The sequence below is a fragment of the Emydura macquarii genome, unplaced genomic scaffold, assembly GCF_026122565.2.
Source record: "Emydura macquarii macquarii isolate MOO-44397 ecotype Brisbane River unplaced genomic scaffold, CSIRO-AGI_Emac_v2 contig_2676, whole genome shotgun sequence".
Classification (NCBI taxonomy): domain Eukaryota; kingdom Metazoa; phylum Chordata; order Testudines; family Chelidae; genus Emydura; species Emydura macquarii.
Genome location: NW_027132813.1, coordinates 3814008 through 3834644, shown reverse-complemented (window position 1 = coordinate 3834644; position 20637 = coordinate 3814008). Strand labels below are relative to the sequence as shown.

The 20637-nt window shown below is 37.2% G+C and overlaps 1 protein-coding gene across 2 annotated transcripts in view; it reads left to right on the top strand.

Moving 5' to 3' along the window:
• Positions 1-20637, top strand: part of KIF6 (kinesin family member 6) — a 272771-nt gene that overhangs the window by 99011 nt on the left and 153123 nt on the right. For both annotated transcript variants that reach the window (XM_067564771.1, XM_067564772.1), the window contains exons 8-10: positions 1445-1588; positions 8811-8897; positions 17538-17641. In XM_067564771.1, coding sequence (XP_067420872.1) covers positions 1445-1588; positions 8811-8897; positions 17538-17641 — 335 coding nt within the window. The remainder of the gene's footprint in view (positions 1-1444; positions 1589-8810; positions 8898-17537; positions 17642-20637) is intronic.

Genomic DNA, 20637 nt, shown 5'->3' with positions numbered 1-20637 from the left:
AGCCAGCTCTCTTAGACTCCTTTCCCTCTCATATTAGCCTCCCCGAGAATCCTGCCCATCAGCTCCCTGAGGAAGTCAAAGTCTGCTTTTCCTGATGTCCAGATCCGTATTCTGCTGTTCTCCTTTCTTCCTTTTGTGAGGATCCTGAACTCTTCCATCTCATGGGCACTGCTGCTGAGGTTGCCATCCATTTCTACTTCCCGTAACCAATTCTTCCATGTTTGTGAGCAGCAGGTCAAGAGGAGCACAGCCCCTAGTTGGTTCCTCCAACATTTGCATCAGGAAGTTGTCCCCAACACTCTCCAAAAACTTCCTGGCTACTACTATAAAACTAATGGTAGTAAGAAACCTTGGCTTCTTAGGAAGAGGTAATAAACTATAGTGATGATAATAATGATAATAATAATAAATAATAATAATAATAATGTAATTATTTATAATAATATAATATAATAAAATTATTTATATTCTTATTTTATAAATAACAAATATATATTATAATTATAATTATTCGTATTTTATTATAATGAATAATAATAATCAATATAATAATTAATAAAAACCAACTACCATTTTAAAGTAACTTTTTTCTAAAATGTGGCATAAACAAAATACTTTATAGTGTGTGGTGTTATACAATTTTGTGTTGTTATCTACATAACTGACTCCTGGCTTCACCACGTGTGAGAATGGAACTATGCCAAATTCGTACCAATAAAACCTTTATGCCACCAGACACCATCATGGAATCTTTGCTACTTCGTAATAATTAAATCTTTTAATGTAAATAGCTGACAACGGAAATCAAGAATGGTAGGTGTATTATTTTCATTTTGGCTACATATCTGTATTTAAACTGAATTGTGTCTTTTATTTGATATCTTTCCAAAAATACATTACACAGTATGTAGCTTTGGATTTTTTCCCCCACATGTACAAGTTTCAAGAGAGTTTTCAGAAAATACATGAACAAGCCCCATGAAGAGAACAATAGGATTAGGGAATATGTAGATTTGAAAATATCTGATTTGGTTTATGTAAAGGAAGCCTTTACTTTGGCAATGTCTACATTTCAACTTATTAGTAGGCTAGAGGAAAATACACTCTATTAATTTAATTTAATGCTTCATGGAAAGTTGCTGTTATATTCGTGAATTTTGAGGTTCTAAATTTATCATGTGTCCCAGTTTCCTTCTTGTTGAGAAATTGCAAAGCAAATCTAGTGCACAACAAAATCCACTTTTATTTGGCTTCTCAGATCCTGATCCTGCTAAGACATACATATGTGTATGAGTAGTAGCTACTTGCGCTTAAAGTTAAACATGTGCATAAGACTTTGCAACATCAGGGCCTCAGATTTCAGGATAGGCGTTTCCTCTTTGTGTGCAAATGATACATACATATGCAGATTTAAAAGTCTTATGCATTGCTGCTCTTATTTCAGGTAATAATTGCCCTAGCAGAGAAAAATCGATCTCACATTCCCTACCGGAACTCTATGATGACTTCGGTGCTCAGAGATAGCCTGGGAGGAAACTGCATGACTACCATGATTGCAACACTCTCTTTAGACAAAAGAAACATAGATGTACGTCATCTCTTTCTGAACTTTTGAGTTTGTTAATGTTTGTTATTCAGGTGTGTATGCTTAAATTCCTGACACACTGAAGTTTTAAACATCTTTTTTGCCAGTGCCTCCAGCGTGCAACCCTATCAATGGAAATTACAGTCTGATAGACTAAAGTCATCACTTATGTCCATTACATAAGAGATCTGTATGTAACTGACTTCACGTTTCAGAGACAAATTCTGATCATTACGTAGAACCACAGAGTTATGAGCACCTTGGGAATGGAGGTTGTTCGTAACTCTGAAATGTTTCTAACTCTGAACAAAACATTATGGTTGTTCTTTCAAAGTTTACAACTGAGCATTGACTTATTACAGCTTTGAAACTTTATTATGCAGAAGAAAAATGCTGCTTTTAACCATCTTAATTTAAATAAAACAAGCACAGAAACAGTTTCCTTACCTTGTCAAATCTTTTTGCATACTTCTGGTTCCAAATGAAAGGTATGGTTGACTGGTCGGTTCATAATTCTGGTGTTCGTAACTCTGCGGTTTTACTGTATGTGGGTGAATATAGCCTCTATAATATTATAGTACTGTTGGCAGATCTTACAATTTATGCAGCAGTATTAAACATTAGCTGGGGTCCTTTATGAATTGTGTTATTCTTTAAGTAATCTCAGATGAGGGGAAAAGCTGATAGAGCAGATATGCCTGGTGATGATTAGGTGAACACTTAAAACCAATTTCCTAATGACTAAGAAATGTGTGAATTATGAATAGGGTTTGGCAAGGAATTTTCCCAAGGGCATATTCATAAGGACTCCTGGTACAGTCCTGCCTCACTGAAGTCCATATCGTCACTCCCACAGACTTCAGTGAGGCCAGGATTCTACCCTTTGGATATTGAGGGAGGGTTGTGGGTGGTTTTTGATTGGGTTGCTGGCAGGGGTGTGTGCACATGTTTTGATTTGTTGCCCTTTCTGTGGATCAAGTTTGTTTATCTACCTCTGTCATTTTCCTGCACTGATGTATATTGATCTTTCCCATATTTTTTTAATTTAGCTCCAGACATGTTCTAGGTGTTCTGCAGGTTGTGTCTGGAGGAGCTACAATCTAGTTAAATCCTAACCTTCCATAAAATTAAAACGTTTTAAAATGAACAAAAACCAGGTTATTTTTAGACTTATAGTGGAAAGAACTATACTTGTAAAGGGAAAATAAAATGAACTTTTACTAGCTGAAACACAAGATGAGATACATTTTCAATGCACTTATTAAGACTTGTGAACAGGTAATTGTGCAGGCATAATTCGTAGCAGTACATGCAAACTGCATAATTCTGTCTTTGCAATTACCCCTGTTGTGTGCTGCAGTCACCGTTTTGTACATCTAGTCATCAGTTTGTAGCCTTGTGAGTCTATTTTGTATTGGAATTTAGATTCCTATTTTGAAATATTTGGCCCAATCACTGAATCAGCCAGAATGAGCCAGCTAATAATGGTACAGTGACTGTTTTCACTTTCTTGCTACAATATCTACCAGATATTTCACACACAAAAACTATGTTAAATGTACATTATCAGGGTTACAAAATCAAGCACTCAGAAGTTAGGAAATGCTAGAATTAAGGTTGCCTGTGTAATATTAGTTCATCCCCCTTGTGTGTATTCATTATGATACAGTTTATAATTACATGATCACATTATTTTTCCGTAGGACATATGCCCCATTCAGTACACAGGTTAGAACTGCTCTGGGAATTAATCAGGTTTGTGTGGTAAAGAAGGCTGTGGTCTGTAGGACCTCTGCCTCATTTGTTGCAAAAGTTGGAAGATGTGCAATGAATGAGGCAGGGGACTGCAGGAAAAGAAAGGACTGTCTGCCAGTTAAAGCAGTTGAATATTGCCCTGGAGAAATGTAATCTATCCCTGTTTCTGGCACAGAGTTTCTGTGTCATAATAGTGAAATCATATAAACCAAAGTTTTCTCAGGTAGTCACTCTGGAGTCAATTTTCAGAAGTGCTGACCACTCACAGCTGCAACTGAAATCAATGGGAGCTGTGCTTTGAACACATGAAGAGCTGTATAATGCTAAGCATTATGAAAAATCAGGTGTCTCAAATCGGGCACCCATAATTAGTAGATAATTTTAACCTTAATTTCTCTGAGCTTCAGTTCCCCACCTGTAAAAAGGAGATAATACCGGTATCATCTCACATAAGTTTTGTGAAGAGTAATTAATTTGTGTGTGTGAAGTACTCAGATACTATAATGGTGAGCACTATAGAAAAGCCCATTAGGAAATTAATAACTATGTCTTCGGAGCCTGGCTCTGAACCGAGTAAATAGGGCCTGTGGCACCACACAATGAATAATGATAAAACAAAGTACTGAATAATTGCTCATTAAATGAGCACTATCCATCCTGGGCACTGAATGAGGCAAAGGTCCTGTGGAAAAATAGTATATGAACATGTAATTAAGGACTATACTATAAATTAAATAAAAAGATAAACAAAAATAGATCTGCAAATAGTGTCCTTGATTTCAAAAGGACAAACTTTAAAAAATTAAGGGAATTTGTTAGGGAAGTGGACCTGACTGAAGAACTCAAGGTTCTGAATGTGGAGGAGGCTTGGGATTCCTTTAAGTCAAAGTTGCAGAAATTATATGAAGTCTGCATCCCAAGCAAAGGCAAAAAATTCATAGGAAAAGGTTGCAGGCCAAGCTGGATGAGCAAGCCTCTCAAATAGGTGATTAAGAGAAAGCAGAAAGCCTACAAAGAATGGAAGATAAAATGGATCATCAAGGTAAGCTACCTCTTGGAGATCAGAAAGTGTAAGGAAAGAGTGAAGTACTGCCAAATCAAGAAGAGTTGGACCTTGCAAGGAAAATTAAAACAATAGTAAAAGGTTCTATCGCCATATAAATAGCACGAAAACAAGAAAAGAAGAAGTAGGACTGCTAATCACTGAGGATGGGGTAGAAATTGAAGATAATCTGGGCATGGCCCAAAACCTAAACAAATTCTTTACCTCAGTTTTTAATAAAGGTAATGAGGAGCTTAGGGGTAGCGCCATGGTGATTAATGGAAATGAGGATTACCACATCCGAGGTGGAAACCAAACTCAAACAGTTCAATGGGACTACATTGGGGGGCCTAGACAATGTCCATCCAAGAATATTAAAGGAACTGGCACATGAAATTGCAAGCCCAATAGCATGGATTTTTAATGAATCTGTAAACTTGGGAGTCACACCCTATGACTGGAGGATTGCTAATATAGTACCTATTTTTAGGAAAGGGGAAAAAAGTGATCTGGGAAACTACAGGCCTGTTAGTTTAACCTCAATTGCATGCAAGGTTTTAGAAGAAATTTTTAAAAAGAAAGTAGTTAAGGACATAGAAGTAAATGGTAATTGGGATAAAATACAACATAGTTTTACAAAAGGTAGATCATGCCAAACCAACCTGATCTCTTTCTTTGAGAAGAGATTTTTTTAGGCAAAGGAAATGCAGTAAATATAATCTGCCTGGATTTCATTAAGGCATTTGATGCAGTTCAATATGGAAATTATTTGTTAAATTGGAGAAGATGGGGATTTATACGAGAATTGGAAGGTGGATAAGGAACTGGTTAAAGGGGAGACTACAATGAGTCATACCAAAAGGTGAACTGTCAGGCTGGAGGGTTACTAGTAGAGTTCCTAAGTGATCAATCTTGAGACCAATCTTATTTAACATTTTTATTAATGACCTTAGCACAAAAAGTAGGAGTGTGGTAATAAAACTCGCAGATGACACAAAATTGGGAAGTCCTGCCAATACAGAGGAGGACCAGAATATCATACAAGAAGATCTAAATTACCTTGAAAATTGGAATAATAGAAAAGGGATGCAATTTAATAGTGTAAAGTGCAAGGTCATGCACTTAAGGGATAACAATTTTTTTGCTGTAAACTGGGGGCTTATCAGTTGGAAGTGACAGAGGAGGAGAAAGACCTGGGTGTGTTGGCTAATCACAGGAAGACCATGAGCAGCCAATGTGATGTGGCCATGAAAAAGGTTAATGCAATCCAAGGATGCATCAGGTGAGGTATTCCCAGTACAGATAGGGAAGTTTTAGTACCATTGTAAAAGGCATTGATGAGACCTCATCTGGAATATTGTGTGCAGTTCTGGTCTCCCATGTCTAAGAGAGATTAATTCAAATTGGAACAGATACAGAGAAGGGTTACTAAGATGATCAGAGGTAAAGAAAACCTGCTTTACGAGTGGAGACTCAAAGAGCTTGGCTTGTTTAGCCTAACCAAATGAAGGCTAGGAGAGATATGATTGCTCCCTTCTAATACATCAGAGGGATAAATACCAGCGAGGAAGAGGAGATATTTAAGTTAATTGCCAATTTTGGCACAAGAACAAATGGATATAAACTGGTCATCAACAAGTTTAGGTTTGAAATTAGTTGAAGGTTTCTAACCATTAGGAGTGAAATTATGGAACAGCTTTCCAAGGGGAGCAGCAGGAGCAAAAAACCTAACTGACTTCAAGAGTGAGCTTGATAAGTTTATGGAGGGAATGGTATGATGAGGCTGCCTACAATGGCATATAGCCAGTCTGTGACTGCTAATAGCAAATATCCCCAGTAGCTAGTGATGGGACACTAGATGGGGAGGGCTTAGAGTTACTACAGATAGTTCTTTCCTGGTGTCTGGCTATTGGATCTTGCCGAAATGCTCATAGTCCAGCCATATTTGGGTTTGGGAAGGAATTTTTCCACTGGTCAGTTTGGCTGAGACCCTGTTTTTTGTTTTTGTTTTTTGCCTTCCTCTGCAGCATAGGGCCTGGGTCACTTGTAGGTTTAAACTGGTGTAAATAGTGGATTTTCTGTAACTTGAAGTCTTTAAATCATGATTTGAGGACTTCAGTAACACAGCTAGAAATTAGGGCTCTATTGGAGGGGTGGGTGGGTGGGTGAGATTCTGTGGCCTGCAATGTGCAGGAGCTCAGACTAGATGATCATGATGGTGCCTTCTGGCCTTAAAATCTATTAATCTAATGCATATATATGAAGGGACCAAGTTAGGCTTGCATAAACAACCTTAGTTCTGTCATTTACTGACATATGAGCTAGGATTCTTAATTATGTTCCTTTAACATAGTTTTCTTGTGTGTCATTTCCTATGTTTTTAGTAAAGCAAACTGAAAACAGCAGAAATTCCATCATGTAGCATAAAATTGACACCAACATGGGTCATCAATAGGTTTGGAACCTTTAGATACACCACAGAGACTTCTGCCACTTGACCTAATGGAGTAATTGGTTGTAAGAATAGTTTGTCATCCTCTAGCAGAAGAAGGGAATGAGACACACCCTTTGCCAGTGGGTTTCACAGATATCTGCTAATAGCAGAGGAATAGTGAGACTCAGAAATCTTAGGTTCCATTCAAAGCTCTGGGGGGAGTCTGCTCTAGTGGGTACAAGCTCTTTTGCCCATTTCCCTCAAATCTGACCCCTTTTGTCCCATCTCCACCAACCTTACGCTGTCCCAGTCCTGTCTCTTCCCCATCTCAGTTCCTTGTCCCCATCCAATTCTCATTGCCTATACCGTCCCAGTCTCCATTCTTCAGGGTTCTCATCTCAGGTTCAGTCTCCTTGCCCAGCCAGTCCCAGTCTTCCACCAGGTTTTCATCTGATATCACTGTTCCTCCTCCATAAATCTGACTTGTTCCCAGTTACCATCATGTCATTCCTTCTTTCCTTACTGGCTCCCAGTTCAAGTCTTCTTGCCCAAAGAAGCCCAGTCTTCCTTTCTTCCCCTGAGCTCCTAGTCCCAATCTCCTTGCCCAACTAGTCAGCCACAGTTTTCGTTGTTCTCCCCTTCTTCAGTTCCAGTCTCACCAGACTCCTGTCCCAATCCTGTTCTTTCCCTCCCCTTTGGTCCACCTTTTGTCCCCTCTGAACTCAAGTCAGATGGCTTCCTCTTCCATGCTGTCTGGATACCAGCAGGGGATTGGGGTTGGGATGGCATTGAAAGCACAGAAGAGACAAGCTCCCTGCTTTTGATTCCAGTGTTGCTCAGCCCTGGCCCCAAACATCTGGGAGACCATCTGGGGGATAGCACATGCAGAGTCTGCTCAGCTCTAGGAGCTGTGAGAGACATAAGCATGCTCACTGAGGATGGAATCTTGAAAGATTTTACCTGTTAAAATTGAAGAAGTCTCAACCAAGTATGTGTGGACTGCATTTTTTCAAAGGCCAATCGCATGGCCAAATTTGGAAGGATTTTCACATAGACATCGAAAGTCAAACCACTGACACAAAAGTCGTGCCCCAGCCAGATTTCAATTCTGTTCTCCAAAGCATGCTAGAGCTTTTCAAATAAAAGGGCAAAACAATGTATTTTCCCCTAGACTTGTTCCCAAAAATAGTTGAAACATTTTGACTGAAATGTCCAAAAAATCTACCCTAAGGCGGACATGCAACAATAAAATTTCAGGCCAAATGAATAAAGTTTGACAAACTTAAATATGCAACTTAAAAGAGGATCATTTGTACTAAGAAGTGTTGGACAACATTAATAATAGGTGATGCTGCTAGCCCTGTCTATAATATGTAATTTAATAATTAAATATAAAATAATTATGATAGGACATTTTTAGGATTCCTGCTTTGAAAGCAAATGCTTTGGCTTTGCCTCAACATTTATTTTTTAAAAATGTTGCAGCACATATTAGAAGTTGTTTATCCGGTAACTACTTTCTGTTCCCTTGTATTTATAGGCCTAGATCTTTAGCTCATGTAAATTGAAGTTAGTTGTGAATTTGGCCCATAAATGTTAAGTTCTCCAGCAAGTGGTGTACGGGCGGAGGGTACTGACATGGTGTTTTGAATTTGCAACTTGCTTTCCCCTTAGTTTGCTGCAAATCCTACCTTTTTTTTTTTTTTTTTTTTTTTTTTTTGGTGAGCATTTGGTGATAGACTGGGTTAATGAGCTGTTTATAGGTGTCTTTATTTGAGAGTTTTATCTGACAGGTTAGTATGCTAATAGTTAGAATAGCTGCACTGAATTTTGTTTTGTTTTAGATTTTGTGAAGTGCCTGGAGTGTGAAGTTAGTACTGTAAAATCTAAAACAAATAAAAAATTTCCTTCTGAAATACAGTTTGCTAAATTCAACACTGAATGCTAAACCGTTTACATCAGTGCATACTAAAGGAGTTATTTTTTCCTTCCAGGAATCTATATCAACCTGCAGATTTGCACAGCGAGTTGCCCTAATTAAGAATGAGGCAGTTCTTAATGAAGAAATTGACTCCAGACTGGTAAGAGGATTTTTGGTTGGTTTTTTTTTAGTAAAATATACAGCTATATGAATGTTGAAGATTTCATTATCCCATTCAGTCATGTTTAGATGCAAGTCCCAGCCTTTGCTCTAAAATTACTGCTGCTGTTTTTATTTGGCCTTCTGGGGATAATTACAATTAAACTGACCTTTATAAAAACTCATAATGTCATGGGAAACTCCAACAGTCATTTAAAAGTCATTCTTTTTATAACTATCCTTGTGCATCTTCCAGGGCAGTTGTTCCCAAACTGTGGTCCACAGACCAGTAGCCTACAGAGCTCTTGTTAGTGATTTACAGAGAACTGGCTGGTTACTTGATGGTGACCTTTTCCTATATTTCCATGTAAGCAATTGCTTACAATTTTCACAAGGGATGTTATGTGATGGGAACTTAGGGTTTGATGCTGCTCAATTGAAGTTGATAAGAATTTCCCTATTGACTTCAATGGGAGCAGGATGAAGCCCTGGGAGGGGAAGTGGACCATACAATAGTAAATGAGAAGCAGATGGTCCAGGAGATAGTCTATATTAGGATGTGGTCTATATTATGAAAAAGTTTGCTATCACCCTGTTGTAAGGATTTCATTATAGCGATTTCTTGTCTTATGAAGAAGTGACTGAGCTACCAGCTCTGAATGGACATCCTATTATATACCATATAGTTCAGTAATACTCGATAGGGGATAACAGAGCTCCTGTGGAATCAATGTTTTACTATTGACTTCAATGGGAGTAGATAGGCTAATGCTGAGCACTTTGAATAATCCTACCTAATATCAATAACAATAAATATTAGATATTATGAGTACCATGAGCTGACCATTGAAGTTTATAAATTCACAAGGATCATAAATGGTGGCTTTGAGATTAATTATTATTAATAGTGATTAAATAATGTTGATGGGGACTGATTCTGATCACAGATCACCGTATTTGTTATTTCCAAATAGTTGACTTGTTGACTGAAGGCCACAGCAACAGTGACTGATGTTTAATGAATCATTCTGTTCCGTACATTATTTCCAAGGAAGGTTCATTACCAAGGCATATGAGCCAGATCACTAGCAAATATGCAGTCTAAGGATGGGTAAAACTAAGGAATATGCACTTTCCCTTGACTTAAGAGCACTGCAATGAAGCAAGTCTGAAACTGTTATTATAGGTTGGGGCCACCTCTCTGTTAGTGCAGAATGAAGAATGGTTATTTCTCAAAAGGAGGAGCATATATATGAACATTTCAGAGTTTTAACTATTTGCTTTTGAAATTAAAACCTCTAAGAACTGTTCACTATGTAAAATTATCATTGATATCCCTAATGTACAATGAAAAATTCACTCTTGAAGATGACTTAGCTTAAGTTTGACACTTTTTTATACCTAGACCATAAATATATTAGAAATTAGAATCAAATTAAACTTTCAGCATAGATCAAATATAAGTATATAATGAAAGACTGCATTCTATATGATTTAGATTTAGTAATATCACCTAATGACAAATCTGTTAGTGAATTATATTTTTCAATCTACTCTTTGCCAAGTAAGGTATGCTCTCCTTTTCTGCTGACTGTATTTCTGATTCTCAGTTATAGTACAGAGTAAACCTACATTAAAGGGACTCTCCTCTTTACAATGTGACATATATATGAGAAAAGCAAACTCCCATGTTTGTTTGTTTGTTTGTTTGTTTGTTTGAATCTTTTCAAGGATTTGAGTTGGGGCTTGTATCACTGCCTATTATGAAGGTTGCCTGACACTTCCCATTATAAGACCCTGTTTTCAGTTGTTTATAACTTTGCCAAATCTTAGAGCTGAAATTTTCCATGCAAAATGTCTGCCTCAGGCTGAATTATTTTATTTTATTGTATTTTATTTTTAAAATTTCAGCCAAAACTGCATACCTGATTCTGAGAAGAACAAGGCTATGGAAGGTGTTGTTTTGCTGTGGCCTCTTATTTGTACAGCTCTAGTGTGCCCATGCTTTGGGGACAGGGCCTTGAAATTTGTCAGAGGGGCAGACTTTGTGTCAGGGATATCCTATCTTTGTGAAAATACACCCAAATGTGGCCAAGTTGTAAGTCTTTGAAAAAAATCACAGTTTCCACATGCTCAGTAAAGACAACTTAGATTTTAGCGGCTAAAATGCTCTGAAGATTTCACCCACATTGAGCATGCTCCAGCCCAGAGCTCAGCAGAACTTTCTCTTTAATTGCAGCTCTGGACTGTTGTGGAGCCCTGACAGGTATGGGAACCTGCACTAGGAGCAGTGCCGCACAGTTTTTCCTCTACCCTCAGTGACATTCTACTAGGCCCAGGCAGTGTGAAGGAAGAAGCTACTTGATTTGAATGTAAAGGGGACTAGAGCTTGAAATGCAGGGTAGGCATAACAGAGGGAGTAGATTGGGACAAGGAGCCTTAGGTGAAAGGGGACTAGAAACTAGGACAGGAGTCTGTTGGATGGGGGGAGATAAAAATTGGGACTGGGAGTTCAAATACTATAGTGATTAGCACCATAGAAAAGCTGATTAGAAAATTAATAATTCTGTCTTCAGAGGAGTGTTTGAATAGTGTGCAGTAAGTAAGACACAGGTCACACGTTAAACATTCAGTAGAAAATAAAATATTGAATAGCTGCTCATTAAGTAAGCACCATCTATCCTGTGCTGTGAGTGTAATAGGGCTCTTGTGAAAAAAAAGAGTATGTAATCAAGTAATTCAAGACTGTATCATAATGCATACACACAGAGAACTGAATTAAGTTTGCACAGACAACTTTAATTCTGACATTTACTAACTTTTGAGTCTTTGACTTTGTAAACTTAGTGTTTTTAACATGGCTGTCTTGTGTGTGTAATATATATAACAATAATGTTTAGAATTAACATAGAATGGCTTTACAAGTGATGCTTCAACTGATGTTTTCCAATTGGCTGCCATTGATATAGTAGCCAAGTCTATCATGTCCAGTAAATACTCCAGTCTGATTGGTTTTCTTTCCATATTTCATTGTCTAAATTCCTTTCCACAATATCAAATAGTACTTCTTGTGACTTGTTTCAGTATGATTATTACACTTCCTGTATAGCTAAAGTAATTTAACTTTCAACCCATGCTTTTCTCTGCCTTACTTTTCCAAGCATGCTGTAGTTGCCTATGTACTGCTTGCCATGTGTTATTGCTTCCATACTGTTCTCAAAGTCAGTATGTGTGAATGTTTGTCTATTATATATTTCTCTTTATTCTAACTTTGTCTTCCTCCATAAGTAATAATTTTCTTATTAAAGATGGTTAGAAAGAAGAAAAAAGAGAAAAAATAACATCTGGTAGACACAAGAACATTGATGGGATTTGTGTCAGTGGATACTTTATTGTTTCATATTGATGGCTTGAGATCAGAGAATTCTAAATGTAATCCCCATGTATATATCATCATCTGTCTTCCCTGATTAGTAATGGCATACTCTAGTAGGAAGATGGTACACCACATTTAGTACCACAAGCATCCTGACATTTTAGCTGAGAAAAACATCTTAATGCAAACATATTTTCCCTTGCATTAACATTAACATCTTATCATTTTGATTTTTTTTTTTTTAGCCACAATGGGTCTCTTTATTGTATCTCTTCATGCTGAAACTTTGCATTTAAGCCATTTAAACAGTTTTGATCCTTCAGAAGTTTGGTTAAATAAATGCTACAAAAATAGAATTTACTTTTCTATGAAACAGTCAGTGCTGTACAAAAGTTCTAAGCATAAATAAGTGATGTTTCTTATAGCCTCTTCCATAGTTAAGTAAAGCCAAAATGCTTATCAAAAGTGCTGAGCCGCCAGCACCTTCCAGTAACTTCACTGGGCTCTGCTAGGTGCTCAGCACTTTTGAAAATTAAGGCAATTAGACATCTAAGTAAGGATTTAGAAATCTAATTTTCACCATCCATTTTTAAAGCTTGGCTGTAAGCTTTAATTATTTCTTTATAATCCATTATGGGGTTTCTTTTACCAGCATATTAGAAGTTTAAATATAAGTAAAGGTTTTCCAGCTATCTGAAATAAGTGTATTGAATTTCAAAGTTAGTTCTCCACTTTTCTGTCATAAAAGGGATTCACTGGATCTCAGGAGAAAGAGCAATGACTGTGCCATCTACATTTGTCTTGTTTGTGACACACACTTGCTCCTTGCACCGGCAGAGATAGCAATGTGAGGTAGAACTCACTGTAGTTAGGATGGGCAGGGATGAGAACTTTTACTGAATTTTAAAAACTAACTATTCTTTGCTGTTTTTTGGAGCAACTTCCGAAAAGGTCTGCTGTACTTCACTCTATCCAGGAAAAGAGGTTCCATTGCTCCAGTCACCATTAAGGAAGGAGAAGAAAGGGGATTTCTATGATAGTTAGGCAGTAGTCCATGTACAATTCCTGAGGGAAGCAGGGAAGATTGAGGGAGAGAGCAGGGAGGCTGAGAAGAGAGTTCCAGAAGAGAAGATGGGTAATAATCCACACTCATAAAGGGGAAAGTTTGCCACAAAAAAAGGGACAAACTGTTTCCTTTGATTTATGTAACAGAGTTAGAATACACATATTTGTCTGTTTGACTTCTGGCTACTATATCCATTGAAAGAGGCTGTATGGAACAGCCAGATTCATTGCATATTAACTTCATTTGATGAGAAGGTCTGTACTCGTGAAACTTGGTATATTAGTAAGTAAAATAAAAAAGTAATTTTCTGCACTGGTTACAGAATCACTAACTTGTTTCCTTTGAAAACTCGGAGAGCATCATTTTAAGGAATGATCAGTTTAATACACTATGGCACATAATGATAACTGCCTCAGCAATTGGGCTGCATGTTGAAGATCAAAAGATATTCTCTTCTGACACAGGCAACATTTGGGTCATGTTACATAAATTTCTCCAGAACTGGAAAGCTTGGATGCAGTGGGAAAAGAGTTATAGATGAGTTGCAGTATACAGAGAACAACAAAGACCTCAGAAGGAATATAAATTCAAGATAAAATCTCATTATATTATTTTGTTGATATCCAACTACTAGTATTTGAACCCATAATCATTAGTAGACATAAAATTGCAGAAATGGGAGGCTGTCTTTGAAAACTAGACTATAGCATCTCATCGTTACACAGAATTTTAATGATTCTAGTTGAAATTATTTTGTGTGCCTTTTATGTTTAGCATAATTGGCCACAATCAATTTTTTTAATGCTCTAAAATCATCATCATAATTTCTACGAGAGTCCTGTAGCACCTTAAAGACTAACAAATTTCTGCAGGCATAAGCTTTTGTGAGCTGCAACCCACTTCGTCAGGTACTACAGGACTCTCGTTGTTTTTATTATAACTTCTGAAGTCTGACATAGTTAATTTTTTATTGTATATTTTATATTTCTGTACACCCATAATTGGTTAATTTAAAAAAGGGAAGAAAGAGTTTTACGTGACATTGGAGGCTGTTGATTTCTCAGGCGTGTTTTTTTCTTTTGATTAATGAGTATCCTAACTGTGACTGACATTTACTGTTATCTAACACATTTCAGCCAACAGTGTTAATGGCTCTGTGTTTATTTTAACTTGTTCTGAAAGTTCAGAGGGGATAGTAGTGATCCTTGCTGGGTCTTCTCTCACTATGCCATAAATTCTTCCTCCCCCAGCTCTAACTATTAAAAAAAACTTAAAATGAGAGACAAAATGAAGGATAATAGAAGAAGTTTGATGTTGCATGAGATTTTTTTTTTTTACCATATAGATCATATAGGGTTAAATCCTGCAACATGCCCCTTTCATGGCCACAGAAGTCTTAATTGCAGTGGAACACATGCAGGGCCCCCAATATTTACGACAGGCTGCAGAGATTTACTCCACATGTTCATTGTGCTGCAGTCTGCAAGGTGGTTTGGAGAGCAAAGCACAGTTGGACTAGGGAGGGTTAGAAATGCAGTTGATGGATCTGTGATTTTATTAATGTACTGGTCATTCCCTCCTATGGAGTAAGAGGGTAAAGCACAGGAACCAGAGAAGCTACATGGTTCCATGACCACACTGTGGCCTAAGGGGATTCCTTGACCTTCCTCACTACCACAGTTTTCTTCACAGTGCATAGCTGTGTGTGCTGGACTTATGATTTGGCACATAAAATTTAAAACCATGCTAGTTTCATGATTCATCTTCTTTAAGTCTTACAAGACATGTGCGTAACACCTTAGTGCTACTAAGGTAATTCTGACTCTGATATGAATTTTATCGCTCACTATGGAGAGTTACTGTATGCTTTTCACTGTGTATCTCAAGCTGACCAACAGATGTGGAATCTTTTGATGCCCATTTTCTTCTCTCCTTCTTTAAAGCTGTTTAGCTTTGACTATCTCTGTTTCCAGACAAAAGTAGGATTTAATTCAAAGTAAAATTCAAAGCCCAGATATTTGCTTTAAAGTTTGGACTAAGCACTGACCAAGTACTGGATCAGTATCAGAGTGTAACACTAGAGTAGCCAGTCCTAAAATCAGATTAAAAATACCTGACATCCCAATGTGATGAATATAGCACATTTATGGTGGTAATCAAATAGTTTGTAATAAGATATTCATGAACATACTTAATAGATTCTCAAATAAAACACTTTGTTAAGTTGGAATAAATTTTCAAAGTACACATGGTATCAGTTACTTCAACATAAAAAGATATCTTTTAAGAGCATTTTACTTATTTAATAAAAATCAGAAATTCAGGAAATTTAAAGTTATAGTTAAATTTATGGTTAAGAAATCCATATATTTGAAAGGATTTAAATGCTTGAGTAGGACACCCAAAGAATCTTAACTCTAGAGGGAGTATGTAATCAAATATGTTTAATTTTGCCTGAAATCCATGCCATATTACATTTTGAAGGGTTGCCTTTTTTAAGCTATTGTATGTGGAATCAAGGCCTTTGTATTTATTAAGGCTTTTTAAAAATAATGGGAGACTTTTGATATTTCTTTAACCCATCATAAGATGTTAATTCTTGAAAAAGGGTCAAATCCTGAGAGATGCCAAGTACCTGCTGTTCAAATTTCAGTCAAAGGGAGTTGCAGATGGTCAAAGCCTCACAGAATTTATTCCTAGGAGGATATTGTATTGTCAGATGTCTCTTCATACAAACTTTCTGTTTTAGAGCAATGGGATGCAGGCTCCAATAATGACAAAATTAGGAAGCCCAATACAGATATTCAAGTCACCTCCTCAATCACTTCTACTTATTAATATTGTTTAATTACTTCTCATTATGTTGATTGATAATACTTGCTGGTTGTTGGCTGTATATGAATGAGGCACAATGTAATTTTATATTAGCGAATGATTTTTATATTTTAAAAAAGTTTTAAATTAAAAATTTAGTTTAAGAAACTTCTTTTCCTAAAGAAGAGAAAAAGACCCAGCTTCGGGGGTATGGTTGTGCAATCTTTTGCTTTTTGGCAAAGATTTATAATGCTATTTTTAAAGTGTTTTTACAATAACAGGCAAAATTAATGTAATAAAATTCTCTTCCACTCCAATGACAAATGATTTATCATTTATATAATTTTTTAAAAGTCATACTGTACATTCATGTCTTCTAACACATACAATTTACTGAATTTGGAAGGTTTTTCCATTCTTATAAATGGAAAAGATTAAAAAATGTGGAATATATTTAGTCATTTTGGCTTATTTAAAAAATGGGAAATTGTAAAATGAGAGTGAAAGAAACACACACAGTGTAATGTTTTATTGATCTCGGGCGTCTAATGCAAAGATCATGGTCTAGCTCAGTGGCTCCCAACCTTTTTGGCTCAAGGGCCACAAATATCATTTTTATAACCCTGAAGGGCCAACAGCCTATCAACTCATAAATAATGTATTGATGCGCACACCATTAAGGATTACAAATCACTACATATTAAAAGTAAACATTTTGATGCTACTGTGCTCATTTTTACATTCACTATTTTACAACTACAAATTACTCACATTATGTCACACACTCACAGACAAAGCACTAGTGTAGATGAGTGACTGTCACTACACAATGAAGCACATGGCCTGGCAGCTAAGTCATGATGGGTGGCCTGCAAAGTGCAGACGAAACTGGAAGGCACAAATTTTTAGAGTCCTGCCTCCCCTCAAGCATGGTGGGTCCTGGCTGCTCTGCCTCACCCCTCTCCCACTGCAGCCAGATGGAAGGAGTTCAGCAAGGAGGCTGCCTCCTAGGCAGTGGCTCCCTTCTGCAGCCAGGGGGATGGGAGATCAGTGCTCCCCTTCCTCTGGGTCCAGCAGGGACCCCAGCGCCTAGGGATCCAGGCAGAGCGCTTTGCCGTGCTCCCTGCTGGAGCCAGGGGAGGGGAGTGCTGATCTCCCGTCTCGTTGGGTGCAGAAGGAGCCTGCACTAGTCTTGTAGCCCTGTGGCAACACATTCCTCCTGAATCGTTAGGCAGCAGCTCCCTTCTGCAGCCAGCAGGAGGGGAATGTCGGACCACTTTGAAAAACGCTGTGGGCCACTTTTGGCCCCTGGGCCATGGGTTGGGAACCACTGTCTAGCTATTAATCAGAAGATGATACTTGTTTTATTGTCTTGCCATTTGTAGATGATTATCCAGCTGAAGAAGGTGATCCAGGAACTGAAGGATGAGCTGGCCATGGTAACTGGGGAGCAAAGAACAGAAGAACTCACACCAGAAGAGCTACTTCAGTAATGCTTAATATTGTTTTTTTTCCCCCTACATTCACAGTGAAAGTTTTTGTTAACTTCTCTGTTGGCATAATGAAGTCAAATTGACCTCAAAGCATTACATTCCCTTGAGACTATAATAAAGTGCAGTTAGGTGCCAGGTTAGAGTGGCAACTTTCCATGAAAAGCTGTACTAGGCTGCTGGCAGTGTTTTTGTAGCCTCAGTTTTAAGGAAGTAAAGAAAAGAGAATGTGAAGGATGGGAATGTCCGTCAGATCCCCGCTGAGAAGTGTTGTATAATAATGCAAAGTAAAAAAACCCCAAAACTCTCAGTACTGGATATAAGATCTGAAAATAATTCAAGAAACGTCCTTTGTGTTGAGAAGTATCTTGCTGCAATGCGAGTTTGTCCCATTCCAAAGAAAGCTTACTCTTCTAATATATGGCATATCCATGCCTTAAAAGCCATTGAGAATTTTAATCAAGCATAGTATTCAAAGAGCATGTTTAATACATACCAGTATATTGGGATCATTTAACTTTGTAGTAATAAAACAGTAGAACATAATGTAAGGTAGTGCTGTGCCTGATCTAGAAATATAGGTCTGGAAGTCTGGACCTGCTAAACTCTATTCCCAGCTCTGATAATGACTATCTCTGTGGCTTTGGAAAACTCACTTAATTTCTCAATGCCTCATCTGTTAAAAGAAATTAATACCTGCCTCACAAAGTGGTGAGCGGATTAATTAATTAGTTAACAGTAAAGTGATTTGAAGTTAAATGCTAAATATTTATTACTATTAGTATGTAATTAGTACTGGACTCATCCAAAGGAGAACTAGTAGTACTAGCAGGCTCCATTCAGGAGCAATGGCAAATTTTTGGTGGCTTGAACCCTCACCCAGAAACATTAATATGCATTTTGTAGTTGGGCTAGTGTGCTGTAGTTTCTGGATTAAAAAAAACAAAAACTTTAAACAGTGTGTGTATTGAGGATGAGGAAGCAGATAGAAATCTGTAAAGATTTATTTTAAAAAGTAGATCTGAACCATTCCCAACACAGGCAATTATATTCTGCCTACCTAAAATGTCCCTGCAGTATTTACTAGATTATTTATTTATCACTCTGCCAAAAGTTTCGGAGGGGTCCCTCTCCCGACACAATCTGTGCCCCAAATACCTTAGATGTTAATATCAGACATGATATAATGAGGGAGTAATAAGATGGTAAGGTTGAAAAACAGGGTTAACATCTATTGGATAATGTGGTTATTCAAAAAAATGTTAATGGCCAGCATAGTAGAGTAAAGAATTTTGTATGTTAGTAGAAGAAAGGAATTTCTGTATTGGCTAATTTTTTGTTGGCATCACAGAAGTGAGCCTTGAAGAAACTGAATGATGAGTCACCTTCAGCGACTCAATTATGGTATGAGTAAGTAGTCTACATTAAAGACTTCAATTTTCTCAATTTTGTCTTTGGGGTTTATTTTTAGATTCATTAATAGCTAATGGTTTTTGATGTTCAGTAGATTATGACGTGTGAGGAAACATCAAAATGTTTTTTGTTTGTTTTACTAACAAGTAGACACGTGAAATGTTACATCCATTACATAAATTTTCCACTGTGGTCTTGCTTGCTAAAGGGTTTGTGTAGTGTTCTGTGATGCTGGTTCTTCTAATTGTTTTTGAGATTTCCTGCCTCTGCTAGTCTGTTCCCTAAGACAGTCAGGTATGGTGGTACGATATGGTAGTTGTGTGCATCTGGAAAACCTACTTTAGCAATGTGTGAACACAAATGCATAAGTTTTGAAGGGCATGAATTGAAAGAAATTAAGTGTTGTTATATTATGTCATTGCTTTTTATCTTAATAACCCTATAAGGTACACAAAAGCACTCTGTTCCGACTGACTTCTCAGAAAAGGTAATATAGCTGCCTCTGAAAGGAGTGGCATGGAATTTTGCATTCTAATTCTTTCAGAGCAAAGTAGGGAGGTGATTGTATGCCTTTAAAGAACACTGAGTGGCATAAAGAGAGATTGCTTAGTAGCACTTTACTTTTGTTAAGACCACCATTTTTGGAAAACAGGCCATAAAATTCTAAGTTCTCTTAACTTAGTCTTTTAGTTACAGTTAGCTCAGAGTTGTGCAATGTGGATATTTGCCTTTGCAGAAATTATTCTTTGCTGGAACTAAGAGCTCTATAATTAAGATAGAGAGCCAAACTTAAGTACTAATGATTGAGGTACAAGACATTTCCTGGAGATTAATAATCAACAAGGAATGCCTCTGGCCATTAATCCCAGCCAGACATTAATCCCAAAGAATTGCCTTGTTCCAAGGTCATTACTGCTATTATAGACCAAAAATGGCAAACAAAAATAGGCATATAGGTTTTTTTAATGGTTGATGTAGTTTCAAAGGGTTTTGCTAGAGAATTAATATCCTGTACACAAGCCAATCTGATTGCTTGAATCTCAACATTCTATTCAGTTTATAATGTTAGTAAACCCAGGTTTGGATGATTCAAGTGGGGAAAGTTTCTAATGTCAGGATCTAGTTATGAGTTTAGTTTGTGTGTTTTTGCCCATAGACTCTGTAGCAAAACAGTTGGAGGTGAACTGAACAGCCAAATGAAAGTTTATAAAGCTTGTGGTTTGGTGAAAATGACCTTCTGTATTTGTTTGAACTTCTAAGCATTTCTTCTGTTTGTTCTGATAAAATAATAAGCGTGTAGACAGTTAAAGATTATTTAGTATAGTATACTGTAGGAAAACATATACTGTGAAAAAGATTAAACTGAATTGTGTTTGCAGAATATATATTTGCATGGCCAGTCATGAGCGTAACTATACCTGAGTGTACATGAATGATAATAGGTGGCATTTAAGAGTACCGACCACATTTACTGTCTGTTTGCTCAATACAGCAAACCACTACTCACAGGATTAATCCCATTCATTGAGAGTAAAGACACGTGAGTAAAGACTGCTCATATGAGAGAGAGTTTGCAGGAATA